The sequence below is a fragment of the Chenopodium album genome, chromosome 11 (genome assembly GCF_948465745.1).
Source record: "Chenopodium album chromosome 11, dcCheAlbu1.1, whole genome shotgun sequence".
Taxonomy (NCBI): domain Eukaryota; kingdom Viridiplantae; phylum Streptophyta; class Magnoliopsida; order Caryophyllales; family Amaranthaceae; genus Chenopodium; species Chenopodium album.
In genome coordinates, this window is record NC_137844.1 from 4700996 (window position 1) to 4719069 (window position 18074).

The window sequence follows — 18074 nt, forward strand, 5'->3', positions numbered from 1 at the left end:
GAAGCCATTGGTTGACCACTTTGGTTGGCATGACTCGTGAGGAGCAAGTGCTAAATAATAGCTTAACTAAAAAATAGAAGAGGGGTGATTTAGGAGAGAGAACAGGGAATGCTAGGTCATCCTATTGACCAAAATATTAACTTTAACAATTAATTCGCAATAACTCATCAGTAACAAAAGCCATCACAGATAGTAGCAGAGCGCTCATCAAGGCTTCTAAGTTCAGCCTTGGCAACACCTGTAACACCCTAGAAATTCCTTTCTTTTAAAATACCCGTTTTGCCCTTTTTAAAACTCAAAATAGGAAAATCTAATATATTACCGCCACCGTGAAAACGGCTAAGGCAATTATCAAAGACACACAACAAAAGACTATTTTTAAAACCATTCAAAATAAGTCAACTTAAAAGTCAACCAAACGAAAGTAGAGTCAAATGAAAACAACTTACAACTTAGAACCATTATAGGCCCTTATTAAAACCAAATAAGTCTTGAAAACCTTTGTGTTAGTCTCACAAGCATAATAATATTATAATCAATAAAGCAATAAATTACATCATAGGCTTATAGAAACTAAACATGATTCACTCTTTACTCATGCCCACCATGAATACGCTTCATCACCTAAAAAGCTCCTCTCTACTTGTTCCCACTACTTGCCATTAGAAATGGGTCGTCATAGGGCCAAAGTAAAGACAAGGCCAAACAAACATACAAACACACAATCAGCAATGCTGAGTACATAAGCTTAAATAAAACACACTAACATGCTTTTATCCTATCATCACACAACTTACCTTGTTGCACCTGTTTACAAGCATACAACATTCAGCATGACTCTATAAATAAATAACTAAATAATTTATTTAGCTTGATTACGCATCGAACGGGTTTCCCCCATAACCTGCCCCAATAAAGGGGTACTAACACGGGAGCTAACCGTGCCAGTATAAAAGAACCACTCGCAAATGGCGGAATTCCTGCGCATAATAAAATGGAAAGTACAGCGTCCTGTATCCCCAGTAGAAGTTATAGTAAAATATAAAGTCGCATAACCCCCCCCCCCATATGTTCATACTCGAGGTGTATACGTTCCAAGAGTTTTGGTGCATAATCTCTTTCACTTTACGTTGTTTACAATATTATTAGATTTGGTGATGACTCTCAAATATAACACAATTCAATCATTATAATTATTCAAACAACTCGATATACCAATTTAATTCTTGAATAATTAGTGACCACATAATATTTAATGTTGAACCCTTTTTTAATTTACCTCAGTGTCAAAGACACCATAAAGGCATAATGCGCCACAATTCCTATCCTTCGGTGTTAGAAACACCTTAAGTGCACTAAGGCACCAAAATATGATTTAATCCTCGTGTACAAAGACACTTAAATAACTATTTCCTTATGCTTAAAGCATCAATAAAAATTATATGAACCATAATAAAATTCCTTCTCAACATTCTAAATCAAATTAAACATTTAGTTTATTTAAATAAACCTTCAAACGTGCCAATACAAAAAAATATGGTTCAATAACAATATTCCAATATCACCAATTCCAATAATTAATTTATTTCAACCAATCATGCTTCACAAATAATTCACCAAAACCATTCTCAATTCAATCAATCCGATTCAAATCACCAATCTCATTTCAATTCAACCATTCCAACCAATTCCTAGCATGACACTAACTTGGAATCACTCAAATAAATCCTAGCATGTTTCTACATGCTTAATAAATTTCCGTGTACGCGTACGTACCTCAATTCGTCTTTCCAACAAGCCAAAATGCTAGAAATTACTCAACTTAAAGTCTCCTACAATACCAAGTATATAAAATCAATTAATCCCTTGATTACACAAATTTTCAACAACTTTTAAACACTTCAAAATCTCTCTAATAAGCTGAAATTTTTGTTTAAAACGTTTAAAACCCTTCCTTTAAGTGGGTAATTAAAACCCCAACGTAAAAACATAATTATAGTGCTTATATAAAATTTCCAGCACACTTTTTAAGGTTTAAACCCCTCAAATAAATCTGAAAATTTCATTAAAAATAATTAGAACATTATCTACTTATGGGTAATCAACCCCTTTTTATTAAAACGCAAAAGTAGTGCTTAAATAGAAATTTCAGTAATATAATTTAATTAAAAACTCATCAAAACTCTATAAAGATTCAATCTTTAAGCTTTATTATCCCTTACAATCAAAAGGTATATAAAACCCCCAAATCAATTGTAAGTTATAACCCTAAAAATCAACACTTTAATAATTAAAACCCTAACTTTTAATACCTTCTAAAATCATAATTTAAAACAATACAAAATCTGAAATTTATACTCTTTAATCATTAAAACACAATTATACAATATAGTAATATAATTTATCAATCAAAAATCAAAACCTAAAGTATATAAATTGTATTAAATAAAACAAGATAAAAGAGGAGAGAGAAGGGGACCACCGTGGGTGGTGGCCGACGGCTGGGCGGCAGCGGCGGTCGGCGGTGACGTGGCCTCAAGGTGGCTGCAACATGGGGTGAGGTGGCTGTAATTTGGGGGCATGCATGGAGGCATGCCATGCGTGAAGAAGTTTCACGCATGAATCCCCAAAAATACAAGGAAAGAAAAGGAAAATTAAGAAAAGGAGAAAAGAAATAAAATAGGAAAAAGAAAAGAAAAGAAAACTTACATTAAAAAATCTGATTTCTTTGAGCCTCTTTGAGTGGGAAAATTTTGGAGATTGAATGAGTATTTATAGTGTAGGGTTGTTTAGGGTAGGTTTGGGCTTTATAAAAATTGTGGACTTGAATAATAGAATAGGTAGTCAAATGTGAAAATAGAATGATTGGCTTTATTATGAAGATGGACTATATTCGGATTGAATACTTATTAACCCAAAAATTAAACCTTGTATTATTTAAATTCCACAATAAAAATAATTTGGCCCAAAATTATATTTTAAAAATAAATAAATAATTAATAAAATACATTAAAAATACAGGGTATTACAACACCAAAGTAGTAAAAGTTACAACTCTTCATAAAGGATTCCAACCATTCCTTTAATATGGCAATCTGGACATTGAAATTGAAGGTGATAACCTATTAATCATCAACGCAATAAAAGTCATTTGAACAGTATCTTGGCAGATCGAACATATTATCAAAGATTTTCGTTCCCTTCATACTTACTTTCACAACTAGAGTATCCAACACATCTAGTAAAAGGCAAAATCGCCCATCAGAATATCAAATTGCATAGCTAATGTAGGCCATTTAATATCTAGTAGTTTGAGTATTGATGTTTATAATAACTCTAATTTGTTTGTTATTTTTTCTTCTGACATATTAGGAATTTCCTTCGTTAAGAGGGCTTCTTAATGACTACATTTTCTCACCAAAATAAAAATGGGCATTACTTAGCAATTTGGCACCATACTGTGTGTACCAAAAGTTGAGTGTTTTTACATTTTTCTAGCATTTATAGGAGGAATTAATTAGTGTGAAGTGGCAAATACCTTGTTAATGATGTATAACAGACAAATTAAAATACTAATTTCCTTTATTAATTTGTACAATCGGACGTATAACAGACATGTTGAAATACTCGCCTTCTTTATAAATGTTACACGAATTTGATCATAGGAATTTCACTACAAGAATATGCGCGTTTACCGATGGGAAATACCGATGGCCACTAAAATCCATCGGTAAAAATATAATTTACCGATGGTTTTATCAAGCCATCGGTAAATTATTTCCGATGGTTTCCATCCATCGGTAAAATCTAATTTTTTAAAAGAAAATTAATTTTTTTTTACCGATGGTTAAAAGCCATCGGTAAAATAAAAAGCCTTTACCGATGGCTAAAATCTTAAAATATTAAAAAAAAAAATGGGGAGGAAACCCTATTTTTTTTCTTTCACTTTCTCTTTCTTCCTCCGCCCCCTATCACTTTCTCTTTCTTCCTCCTTCATTCACGCCTCTCCTCTTCTTCATTCTTTATTCTCTCTCCTCTTCTATCTCCTCTATCCTCTCATTCTTTCTTCTCTCTCCTCTCTCCTCTTCTTCTCTCTTCTATCTTCACCTTTTCCTCTTCTCCTACTCTTCTATGTCTTTCCTCCTCCCTTCTCTGCACAATTTTTTAGGGTTAACCATCACCGTCACGAGGTTACGGTTTTTTTGGTCAAACTCGACCATGAAAATTCCAGATCTGGAATTTTCATGGTCGAGTTTAACCATTTAAACCCAAAAAAGAAGAAATTTGAAAGGTATGTGGATTTTTTGTTTAATTTTGTAAGTTAATTTCGTTTGTGGATTTATTTGTGTGATTTTTGTGGGTTTAATTTTCTACCATTTTCGTGGTGTGTTTGTTGAATTTCGTGTGTTTATTGTTTTTTAACTTTAATTTTCATCAATGTTTGATTTTTTGTTAATTTTTCTGGTTTCTTTGGGGGTTGATTTTTGTGGATTGTTTTGTGTTGATTTTTGTGTTGATTTTTGGTGTTGAGTGGTTTACGGCGGTGGTGGTAGGTGGAACAGGGTTGTGGTGGTGGTTGGCGGTGCTTAGTGGCTTACGGCGGCGGTGTTGGGTGGGTAGGCAGGGCCGTAGGCAGGGGGTGGGTAGGCAGGGTCGTACGCAGGGGTGTGGGTAGGCAGGGGGTGGGCAGGGGTTTTAATTTTTTTTTAAAAAAATTACCGATTGCCAAAAGCCATCGGTGATCCAAATATACCGATGGCTTTGACCATCGGGAACAAAACACCGATGGCTTTTGCCATCGGGATTTAAAAAGGCTCCGACAGTTGGTAACCATCGGTATTAAGTTTACCGATAGTTTTTCCATCGGTATTTTCGATTTTCCCGACGTATTATAATCTGATGGTTTTTTACCGATAGCAGCCATCGGTAAATGAGATACCGATGGTTTTTTAAAATTTTACCGATGGATTTTGGCCATCGGTAAATGGATCATTTCTAGTAGTGTTTGTGGCCAACTCTACAGACCGGGGCATATATTTTATCAATTCGAGTCAAAATAAATGCACACTTATTCCAAAATTCAAAGTTTTTACTTGGTGCATGGATTATTTTAAATCTATAATGTTGATACCATGCATAATACCTTTTCTTATATGCTAAGAGCTGAGTAACCTTTAATATGTATGCTGTATGCGTACCATATTAGCAACATTCAAACATACTATGTAGTGTTCAATTCTATCTAGCCGAAAGGAGAAAGATTTAATCCACCAAAGAAATAAAAGAGAGACTTTTAATAAAAAAATTGCCAAGTGCACAATTTTATCTCCCATATACCGTTGAAAGTTCAATCAATATTTGCTCATCAATGTAACGGTAAAGAGAAAAGGGGAGAATAATAGATACATCATATAAAGTGTTACTCCATAGTAATAAACATATAATAAAATAGCATAGTGGTTTTTATTTTTTAATGTGCATTGACACAATCATACTAATTATAAAAAGTGTTAGTTTCGACCGTGAACCTTCCATTTTTGTACTATTCATATGAATTATTTTTGGTTCATCTTTTGAGCATGGATAATGAAAAGTTATGGGTGATGAAAAAAAAAAAAAAAAAGTTTTTGAGTCAAAAGTTACATATTAAAGGGTGATATAAGTTTGTTCTTTGCACTTGTCTCAAATCATATACTAAAAAGAACAAACCATTAATTAGTTAAATCTAGCAATTGTTGATAAAGAAAGTGTATGCAAAGTACATCTCACGAACAAGAAGAGGGTAATCTCCTTTTTCTCCTAAAAATACTGTAAATTTCTTTTTTATCATCTGAAAAAGGATTATTTTGAGGATTATTCTTACAATTTCTTTCTATTTTATGTAGGTGTTGTTCATGTACTACCAATAAAATAAATCTATGTGTTCAATTCATTCAATTCAGAAGTTGATGAAAATAAAATATGATACAATTTTTAAGACACGAAAGAGAATATATAATTATTTATAAATATTACTCCGTGTGATGGAGACGTGGTAAAACAAAGAGGAGACATAGATGTTGGTCGATTAAATTAAGGTCTTGGTAAATGTCTTCTTTTTGAATGACATTGTCATTAATTTATGTATAATTATATACCCCAATAATCCATTTTCAAGAATCACTTTGAAAGTACATCCAATCATCAAGAAAAGGAGGGGGGCAGCAAAATTTTTTTAGTTAAACTTGAACTTGACTGGTCTAAGATCCTGTTTAGGTTTATAATCATTAATCCACTTTGTAAATCAGTCATTTTTATTATATTGGTCATTATTTAGCTGCATGAACATTAAATCGTCCCCATGTACAAATTTTATATTAACACTTTATTAAATCATCGAGGACTTATAATAGCAATTAAATAATAAATATTATCTTGAAGTTGCATGTCGTCTTCATTTAACTTTGTAACATGTCTTTTGACTAATATCACTCCACGTACTATTGTACTTAATTAAATTTCTAGTAGAAGAATCTTTAACCAAAGAGATAATCCTTTGATTGAAGTGGTTTGAATATAATGATGAGAATGTGTTAATTAGGGTAGTAAGGAGCTTTTTATTGTCTTTGTATCCCCACAATCAATCTAATGGATTACCTCCCTTTCTGGGTTCTAATAATAGACTGAGATCGTCTACGTTGATGATTATTAGGTTGTGTATGAGCTCATAGCGGAGGAGAGTCTGAACAAATATAAGTTGAGCATATTTCATCTTAGAAAACATACTTTTGATGATATATATATGTTAATATATATGTGGAGTAACCCACCAATCTTATATGTTAGTCATTCTCTGATCCCTTTATCTCTTCATTATAAGGTAACTAGTCTTATTATTCACTACAAGTACCTTTTGTATAATGGGTCGACATGGTGAAGAGAACGACTTAATCCACACCACAAAATCAAGAACATAAATCTCGTAGCTCAAACAAAATGCGCAAATAATGAAGTACATTCACACATGAAACGATAAAGTACTCATAGGCTCATATATCATACCAAATGGATTATATATTTATATCCATTCAAGTTTTGATCATTGAGAAGAGTTAATCCATAGAAAGCCAATAAAGCATCCCATCAAATAAGTGAACGATTGATGAAATTGAGAAACAACTTAACACCATTGTAGAGCGTTGCCCCATGTGGATTATTGTGGACAGGTTTAAAGGTAATAGGTTGTCTTGGCCTCATTTGTTGGCTAAGTAGCCTGTAATAGGTTGTCTTGGCCTCATTTGTTGGCTAAGTAGCTTACCGAGTACATTTTATGCATTTCCATTGGACATCAGACACCATTTTTTTCAACTTGAATTACCTTATTTTGACTTATTTTGTTACATGAATTATGAAACAACACTCACAAATTAGTTTTGTGGTAGGCATATTAAAAAACTAAGATAAGTTTTAGATAATAATCTGTATAAGTGGTTTTCTTTGTGTTAAATTTGATAGAACATACTGTATGATTTTGGCAAAGAGCAATGCACTGTTACTTGTTAGTGTGACCTTAACGAGAGCTATTGGGTTTAGTTCTCAAATTAATTCCGTCTTAATAAAAAAACAAAATAATCCTATCCTTTTCTTCGCAAATAATAGAGCTTTTGCCATTTTTTCCCGCTTTGAATGAAAAGGGAAGAGCTAAAAATCTAATACATGGTGTGAGCGGGTGTGTTACTACGATGTTGGAAAAGAAATTCTTTAATCAATTAAATTAGTTGAGATTCACATAACTTGAATTAGCACAAACCATATAATACACGGTCTACACATACTACTATCATTGTTGGATTTTCAATCCCTTGAGCCCCTTGATCGGAGGTTGAAAGCTGAGGGTTTTAATTACCATCTCGACCATCCATATATGCACCCGTCCATATATAACAACAAATTAAGGTAACATATATATACACATACCCGCCTTAAAGAAGTTCTGCTCCCTAGTAAAGGACGGGTGTCCAAGCCTTAAACCACGATTATCAACCTTCTCACTATTTTGATCTTCTAATTTAGAAGACATATTACAGTACTAATTGTCATCGTTTTGTAATTTGTATGATGTATGTGTTGCATATACATTATGATAAATTTCCAAGGCCTAAAAACACAATCATTTTTTTTTTTTGTTACAGAAAACAACACATAGGGCCATTGTGCACATGATCTGCTTGAAGATGACATTAAAAAATAGGACCAACATAAAAAATGGGAGGAAATTGGAGAGAAAAGGGGGCAATTTATGTTTCAATATCAAGAAAAAATAACCATATAATTAAACTTTGTAGTATAATGTTTCATCATATTGGATCGATGAACAACATGTTTTTATTAGCAAAATGCACTTCATTGTACCATAGACTCTTCTTTTCAAGTGGGACCCTATTAATTTTAATTCATGCTAGATCTTGTGTGTTTTTTAGTACCATTTTGTGATGAATAGCTAATGATATGTACCATTTGCAATCAGCAGTCTTTTCTATGGGTTGTTCTTTTTCTTTATTTTTTGTGAAAATTTGGAACCAATTAATCTTTTTGTCTATTTTATAATGATAGGCATTAGGGCATTGGGGCTATAAAATGACAATCTTGATATTTTTCTAAATTAATCTTATCATATATTATAGCCCTTTATGAACAATTTGTTACAATTATTTACAATATTCGGCATGTCATTTCAGTGTTACAATTCTCAATTATATTATCATTTTATTTAAGAAATTAAGTAGGTTGTATGCTTGTATCTACAAGTGGTGAGGCTGTTCGGGTACCCTTTTTGTCTTAAAATGATCGAGCATTCATGCATCTAATATTGTTACATTTATTAAAGTTTGTCACATACGTAGTACTTGTATTTAATTTAATTTGTATGTATCAATAATGCATTATATTAGTAGTGTTTTATCACTTTAATGCATTAGTGAAGCTACATTTCCAAACATACGGGGTCATTGGTACACCGTTACCACATAAAAGTTTGTAAAATTGTGAATTACATTACAATTATATTTCTTTTTTTTTTTGGAAAACATTACAATAATTATTATTAGTTTCATTTTGGAAAACCTTATTATAAAAACTGTTCATTTTAACCCAGTAAAACCTTATCAATTTTATTTTAAACCCATTATATATATATATATATATATATATATATATATATATATATATATATATATATATATATATATATATATATATATATATATATATATATATATATTTTTTTTTTTTTTTTTTCTTTTCTAAATCCAGCCACCATGGACTTTATACTTTTATGCTAATTGTATTTTGCACTAAAAAAAGTACTCATATATATAAGCAATTGCAACATTATTACTTTTTTATAAACAATACTTCGTTTAAATTAATATGCAATTATTTATCTTAATTACAAAAAATTTAAAAAAGATAAAAAAAAAAAAAAAAAAAAAGAAGAAGAAAAGAAAAGAGGGGTGGCATGCTGATGCATGGTGGAAGTAATGAGAAGGGTATATGTGTATGTTTTTAGTGATTGGAGTGCAAAACTTATTGTCTAAGTTGACACTAATTTATATTTAAGTGCTAATTAAAAAATTAATTAATACAAGATATAATATACACCAGTAAGTACGTAGTAGGAAGCTTAATTACCAAACTTTCCTCAGCTTTTGATGCAGTGGGTGCTTCATTGCTTTGTCTTTTATACACTCTTTGTTGTCGATAATTAAACTATATACTTCCTTTTTATATATATAGGAGGTCCAATTAATTAAACATCCTCCACTTAATTAATCATTAAACTTTTCCCCAAAATTCTCCCCCTTTCCTTAGGTCATGTGCCAACTGCTAAGATTCCTGCTCCTAATTATTATTATTATAATTAATTTGTTTAAGAAAATGCTAATCTAAGTTTGGAATATTTTTTATGTGAGCTATTTTTACTTCATCAAGCACTATTTTACATTGATCACTCAATATTTTATTTTTTTTTTGAAAACATTGATCACTCAATATATTGTAAGTGTATTAGTTATTTCGCGATATTCTTCGACTATTAGTATATTTTATTTACACATTTTATTATATTATGCTCTGTAATCCGTTTAAAATATCATTCAATATATCGCTTTACCTCAAAATATGCATGTCTTTTCATTTTATTCTTCCTATTTAAGAAAATCAATCAACTGTGGAATACTAGCTACTACTCCGTCCTACTCGATCATATATGAATTTGCTGTATATATATTTATGTAACAAGTCTATAATTTCCTACATATATAGCCGATATATCAAAATTTTTGAGGATTATAATCGGGTCTTAATTTTCATTTTACTGAACGTAAATTAAATTATAGCTACAGATACATATCAATCCCTTTATTTATTCTTGTCTTAGACATCAGTTAGACATGCATGCACACAATTGCACATAACATTATTGTTTGCATTAGTTCAAATTTCAAAGGGCCAATGATAGAGAGGTTGAATAGAAGTGATTTTACGTACACAACTGCTAATTAAGCATACATACATCAATAAATAGTGTAACAAATTGGAATTTTTAGAAAGGCCAAAACATATGATAAATACATTAATATGTGACCACTTTGATAGTTACGTACACAGCTTAGCTCTCATTTGCTGCAGTTTACTCAACTTCACATGGACTGGATTTTCAAAAAATCTATTTTAACTCTACTTTTGTTACATTGCTGTGATCTTCTAATATTTGTACTAGTTTATTATTTTGTTTATACTTGTATATTTTGTGTGCGTTAGTCGTACTTATTAGTTATGTTACTTATATACGAAGTCGCCTTTCGTGTGACGTAAATAATTGGTGGACATCAAGGTGGTTCAAAATTATCATCAATTTCATGATAAAATTACTATTAATCCCACGTGTATGTATCTGTGTTAGAGTGATATTACTTTAATCCTATTAATAGTACCGACTCCATTTGAATGTGTTACACAATAGTACGTAACAATTAATGTTATAGTGTACCTCATGTACGAATTTGTGTTTTTATCGTGTCGCAACTTAGATATAAATTTGTATTTTTATTGACTCTTTTAGGATTGGAGGTAAATAAAAATAACACTCAATAATCAATATTATTACATTTTGTCACGTGAGAGGCCTCATGAACAACCCAGATCAGTCAATTTATAATATGTTTCATTCATGAAATAATTATATTCTCCTAAGCTAAAATATAAATATATAATTCATATACATAAGTCGGATTTTGGCTCAATTATGAAGCCTGAATTTTTTGTCTCGCATGCAAATCATCAGATCCATCTGAGTGCATGAATGTCTAGATTATTAGTGTTTATATACGAAGTATATACCAAGAACATTATAATAATCTTTCAATATACATAGTACGGACTACGGAGTACTTCAATTTGTATGAAACTAACATAAAAATACATTAAACTAACATGATAGACTGTTAGTGTTATTGATCACATATACTTTGGTGTAGAGTTACGCCAATGATTAATCAAATGAAGTTATTAGATCGGACTATGTCAAAATTCAAATCAAGTCAGATTAGATCTAAATAATGTTAGATATTCAATTCAATTAACAAATATGCTAAAATAATGTACTTTGTACCTAATAAAAACTCGTTTTATCTTGATTTTTTGTAATTTTTTTTTTAAAAAAAATAAGTTACAATTAGTATTAAATTCTCAATAGTCACACCAAGATAAAACAAAAAGGTCAATTAGTCATAAATCTCTAATACTTGGATCCCACGGTGACACAAATCAGGGGAACCAAAAACAAATAACAAATCTGGATAACATATCCATAAATTTCCAATCAAACTATTTATAATTTTTGTCATGAATAGGATATACCAAGTATTCAATTTATTCATATATATGTTTTCAAAATTAAAAAAAAAAAAAAAAAAAGTCATATATATTCACATTTTATTGAACATTAATAGTTCACACTCTTTTATTCTCTACTGTATGATCAGATCTTAGATTGACTATCATCTTGAATTTTTCACTTACATAATTTTAATTAATGTTCAAGATCTGTTACACTCTTTTCTAATTGTGATTTGGTAGTACAATCTGCTACATAATTACAAAAATCCTATGGTATTATTAAAATAATAAACTTGTGTTAGGGAAAATGAATTTAGGGACATTTAGATGTTGTGATTAGATTAAAGTATTTATAAATGAAAGATGGATCTGATACTGTATGTAGCAGCTGCTAGTCTTCTGACCAACCTTTTAGTGGTAACTTAGTGCTTGCTAATATTAAACTCTGCATTTTCTACCAGACTACCACTATTTCTATATCAGAGATTTTTTAAAAAAATTGTCACTTTAGACTGTCTCATCAAATTGTTGAAGCTTTTCTTCAACTTCAGATCTTGAGTTCAGATGTGTAATAATGCAAAATTAAAGACGAGATTGTCTCGTACAAATTTATGACGAGTAGTGAACCATTTCCTACATTTGAAAATTATTAATAATAATCAAATACGGAGTATACTGTTGTAAAATTTTCGAAAACAGAAAACCTTCTAAATTATAGAAATCTAATAATGTTTCACTTATGATATCCAAAAGCAGCAAATATATAATAGTAGGCCCCAAATTATAATTTGATCCATATGATATGATTTGTTGAAAAAGCTTATATTTTTAACAGGATCCTTAAGGATTAAATCATACCAAAAAGCTTAATCAAGTAGATAAATTGTACTTAGTTGCCAAATTACAATCAAATAAGACAACCAAACAAGGGAATGGGTTGTCCCATCACATAGTGATTAACCTATTTACAACCAAAACTGTGCAACTTTTTAATTTCTTTTTGGGAGGATAAGAAATCATTTTCTTTCAATTGAATACACAAAAATAACCAAGTATGAGAAATAAATAAGAGCCTAAATTGTGTAAATATAAGTAGTACACATGAAAAGGATGACTCAGATCCCTCATTGCTAAAACAGAGCATATGCCATGCAACTGACAAAACTCCATCACTCTATCTATTCATATGAAATCATCATATTGTTGTACAATAATTTTAAATAAAATGTAGAAATAAAGAGAAGTACAAAGTAGCAGAAAGCATCAATTATCAAGGCTGAATGAAAAAGGTGTTCGTACAATATTAATATCCACAAATCATTTACAAAAGTTTTGTTTTTATTTGTTGTCGAAGTAAATACATCATTCATTTGTGCAAATCGTTTGGTGGAACATAAAAAGTAACATTAAACAACAATGTCTAACTTAATTCTTAGTACAGCAAAGCGAGATTAGGATTAGATATACACAACCTTATTCCTTTTGGCAAATTCAAACAAAAAAAAGAAAAACTCCGAAAAGGATTTATAATCCTACAACTTATAATGAGAAATAAAACACAAAAACAAAGTGAACAAAAAAATAATACAAGACAGCTCACCCTGCTCTCACTTTCAAGTATATTTTTTTTATAGAAAAAACACTGCAATCTCCTCCCTTTTCCACCCCACAACTGAGACATAAACAAATAAAAATTCCAATTATCTTTGCCTAAACTTAAACCAAATATAATGGAGTTAGCTGTTCTTGGATCCGGAGATTCTGGGTCTAATTCCATTTTATTAATCCATTTGTATTAACTATTTATATAATAAAGTTTAATATTCACACTCACATATAACTAGTTAGCATTATTATTATCATGGGATTTTCCAAATCTCTCCTTCCTAAACTCACCTGCAAAAAAAACACAAACAACAACATTAACAACTACACTTACTTACATTAGTTACCTCGATCTCTCTTCCTTTTTTGGTGTGTGTTGTTCTTTTTCATTGGACTTTGTAGCTTCTTCTAGGGAGGAGTTACAAGCTATATTCTTTTTTTTTTAACCTTAGCTTGTTAAGTCATTTTTCTTCTTGTTTCCTTGGTTGAATTGTAATGCCTGTTAAACATCACCCATGGCATCACCACCACCACCACCACCACCACCACATCCTCCTCGTCGTCATTTTGACGTGTTTTGGAGCAGCCCTCGCCGTGAATCCTCAAGGCGAGGCGCTCCTTTGGTGGAAAGGGAGCTTAAATGGATCAGTTGAGGTGTTGAAGAATTGGAATCCAAGTGATCAAACACCATGTAAATGGTTTGGGATCACCTGTAACATGAAGAATGAAGTGAGTGAGTTGAACTTGAGGTATGTTGATTTACATGGCAATGTCCCTTCAAATTTCACCTCTTTATTAACCTTAACAAAACTTTCCCTAGTAGGAACAAATCTTACGGGTACTATCCCAAAAGAGTTAGGGTCACTCCAAGAGCTTAAGTCCTTAGACTTAAGTGATAATGCCTTAAATGGTGAAATCCCTAGTGAAATTTGCCACTTACCCAAGCTAGAACAACTCATACTAAACACAAATCACCTTGAAGGTTCAATACCAATCGATCTCGGAAACTTGACAAGCCTATCTTGGTTGATCATCTATGATAATCAACTAAGTGGTACAATCCCAAGAACAATAGGGAACCTAAAGAATCTAGCAGTAATAAGAGCAGGTGGAAACAAGAACCTTGAAGGTTCATTGCCCTTAGAGATAGGCAATTGTACTAATTTAGTTATGCTTGGGTTAGCTGAAACTAGCCTCTCAGGCTCCCTTCCTTCAACCATAGGCAACCTCAAGAAACTCGAAACCCTCGCCGTATACACCGCCCTTCTCTCAGGCAAAATCCCACCTGAGATTGGTGATTGTACTAATCTCGAAAGCATTTACCTTTATGAAAACTCGCTATCAGGCTCGATCCCACCCCATTTGGGGAACCTTAAGAAGCTTCAGAACTTGCTACTCTGGCAGAACTCTTTGGTGGGCACAATCCCTCCTGAGTTAGGAAGATGCAGCAATCTTGTTATAGTTGATATGTCATTAAACTCATTGACAGGCAGTATTCCTGCATCATTTGGAAACCTGACAAATTTACAAGAACTTCAGCTGAGTGTGAACCAGATTTCAGGGCCTATCCCATCTAATTTGGGATCATGTACAAGCCTCACACACATCGAGATTGACAACAATCAAATAACTGGTGTAATCCCAACTGAGTTGGGACAGTTAACCAATCTTTCTCTCCTCTTTTTGTGGCAGAACAAATTAGAAGGCAACATCCCAACAAGCTTGGGTAACTGCAAGAACTTGGAAGCCATTGATTTTTCATCAAACAGCTTAACTGGGGTCATACCAAAAGGGATTTTCCAGCTTCAAAAACTCAACAAATTACTGCTACTATCCAATAATTTGTCGGGTCCTATCCCAAATGAGTTGGGACAATGTTCTTCATTGATAAGATTCAGGGCAAATAGCAACAAACTCACTGGGGCAATTCCTCGAACAGTTGGTGGGCTACAAAATTTGAACTTTTTCGATCTTGGGGATAACCGGATTACCGGAGAAATGCCGGAAGAAATCGCCGGTTGCCGGAACCTCACCTTCCTTGACCTGCATTCAAACTCCATTTCTGGGTCTTTGCCGGTAAATTTCAGCACCCTTTCTTCTCTTCAATTTGTTGATTTTTCTGATAATAAAATTGAAGGGGAAATACCCAAGAAAATTGGGTCACTGAGTTCACTCACGAAACTCGATCTGAGTAGAAATAGACTCAACGGGTCGATTCCGAGTGAGATTGGGTCTTGTTCCAAGCTTCAAATGATCGATCTTAGCAATAATCAGTTTTCCGGCGAGATTCCGGCGACCGTCGGGAGTATTCCGGGGCTTGAGATTGCGGTTAATCTGAGCTGGAATCAACTTTCCGGCGAAATTCCGTCGGAGTTCTCTGCTCTCACTAAGCTTGGGGTGTTGGACCTTTCTCACAATAAGTTGTCCGGGGACTTGTATTCTATTGGAGCTCTTCAAAATCTTGTGGTGTTGAATATCTCCAATAATGATTTTTCGGGTAATATGCCCAATACGCCGCTCTTTGCGAAGCTTCCGCCCGCGATGATTGTGGGAAATTCCGGTCTTTGCAATGTCGGTGACCCGCGGTGCACCGCCATCGTGAACGGTGGTGCCAGCAAGAGGGCGAGGGTGGTGATGGCAGTGCTTCTTTCCGTGGGAGGTGTACTCCTATTGATTGCCCTCTACGTGATATTTGGTGGGGCCCGACATTTACGTAGGGCCCACACCGATGACATGGAGTGTGCCGATGAGGACGTGGAGATGTTTCCGCCTTGGGAGGTCACATTGTATCAGAAACTTGACCTCTCGATAGCTGATGTCGCAAGGTGCATGACAGCTGGCAATATCATTGGCCGGGGGCGGTCCGGTGTTGTCTACCGAGTAACCCTACCGTCGAACTTGAATGTCGCTATAAAGAAGTTTCGGTCATCAGATAAGACTTCAGTAGAGTTTTTCTCGTCGGAGATAGCCACACTAGCTAGGATAAGACATCGGAACATTGTTAGGCTATTGGGATGGGCAGCTAATAGGAAGACTAAGCTTTTGTTTTATGATTACATGATCAATGGTACCCTTGGTGCATTGTTACACGAGAGTGGAAATAACACTGGCGCCGTGGTGGAGTGGGAGACGCGATTCAAGATAGCATTGGGTGTGGCGGAAGGACTTGCCTATTTGCATCATGATTGTGTGCCAGCAATTGTTCATCGCGATGTTAAGGCACACAACATATTGTTAGGTGACCGATATGAGGCTTGCTTAGCTGATTTTAGCCTAGCTAGACTTGTGGAAGATCGAAGCGGGTCATTGTCCGAAACTCCCCAATTTGCCGGATCATATGGGTACTTTGCTCCCGGTATGTTTCAAAAAATCCTAATTCTTTCTTCTAATAATTCTAATATAGTACTTGTATTTGTTAAATTCTTATTTGTATTAGTTACAATGTCTTTAGTAGTTCCTTGAGTCACTATGATTGAAATTGTTATTTGTGTATTCTTTGTGGTTTGTAGAGTATGCATGCCCTGTGAAGATCACGGAGAAGAGCGATGTGTTTAGTTACGGTGTAGTTTTGCTAGAGATTATCACTGGGAAGAAGCCCGTTGATCCATCCTTTCCGGAAGAGCAACATGTTATTCAATGGGTTCGAGACCACTTGAAGAGTAAACAAGACCCTATTGATATTATTGACTCAAAGCTCCAAGGCCATCATGATACACAAATTCAAGAGATGCTCCAAGCATTAGGAATTGCATTGCTATGCACGAGTAATCGAGCAGAGGATCGACCTACAATGAAAGATGTAGCCGTGTTACTGAAGGAGATCAAACATGAACCTACAACAGGTAATGATATTCACAAGGCAACTAGCAACACCTCAAAAAAGCAAGAAAATTCTTCGAATTCCTCGTCGAAACCAGTAACTCCATCCCAATTGTTGCTTCGGCAAGGATCGTCTAATAGTTCATCACTTGCTTACTCATCTTCCTCCCCAACTTATTCCTCACATAATCAGTCAACAATGTCGTGATTATTATGTGGTAAATTTGGTTTTGATTAAAATTTCTACTAGTAGATAGATAGGATTATAGGGTGCAGTGCTTGATAAGAAAGTGTAAAGTGTTAGCTTGTGACATTTATCCAATGTAAGATAAACATGGAGATCGATGGGCAATACGAGTGTACAAAGAATTCATATGATTAGCTTTGTGATGATATAAGATTATTAATATAACTAACATTTTTTCGAGTTAGTTCAATTTAATATAAGCATGTATTGTTTTGATTGATGAGAATATGCATGTAAATATTCTTTGTACATTCTACGGAGTATATGATAATGACTAATAGAACAGAAGCAGAAAAATAAATTGTATTAGCTTAAATTGAAATGAACTGAATTGAAAATAAGTCCAAAAGAACGTGACCCAATTATGTAAAGATAAATATTCTCATGTCGTTGTAATACAAGGATGGTATATGTACCCATATACATTGATCAACAAGAATATTCCAAATTAAGAATTTCGCCATTCTACGATATCCCATTAAAACAAAACAAACCCCCATCCAAATCACAATATTCATATCTCTAA

The 18074-nt window shown here is 33.2% G+C and overlaps 1 protein-coding gene across 1 annotated transcript; it reads left to right on the forward strand.

Annotated features, from left to right (window-relative positions):
• Positions 1 to 13977: 13977 nt before the first annotated feature.
• LOC145568322 (uncharacterized) lies at positions 13978 to 17719 on the forward strand. Its single transcript, XM_081627749.1, has 2 exons — positions 13978 to 16837; positions 16992 to 17719. Exons 1-2 carry the CDS (start codon positions 13978 to 13980, stop codon positions 17507 to 17509), a joined length of 3378 nt encoding a protein of 1125 aa, XP_081483875.1. The 3' UTR covers positions 17510 to 17719.
• The last annotated feature ends 355 nt before the right edge of the window (positions 17720 to 18074 follow it).

Coding starts and splice junctions, on each gene's coding strand:
- LOC145568322 (XM_081627749.1), top strand. CDS start 13,978: ATGCCTGTTAAACATCACCCATGGCATCACCACCACCACCACCACCAC. Junction 16,838..16,991: donor ATATGGGTACTTTGCTCCCG/GTATGTTTCAAA, acceptor TGTGGTTTGTAG/AGTATGCATGCCCTGTGAAG.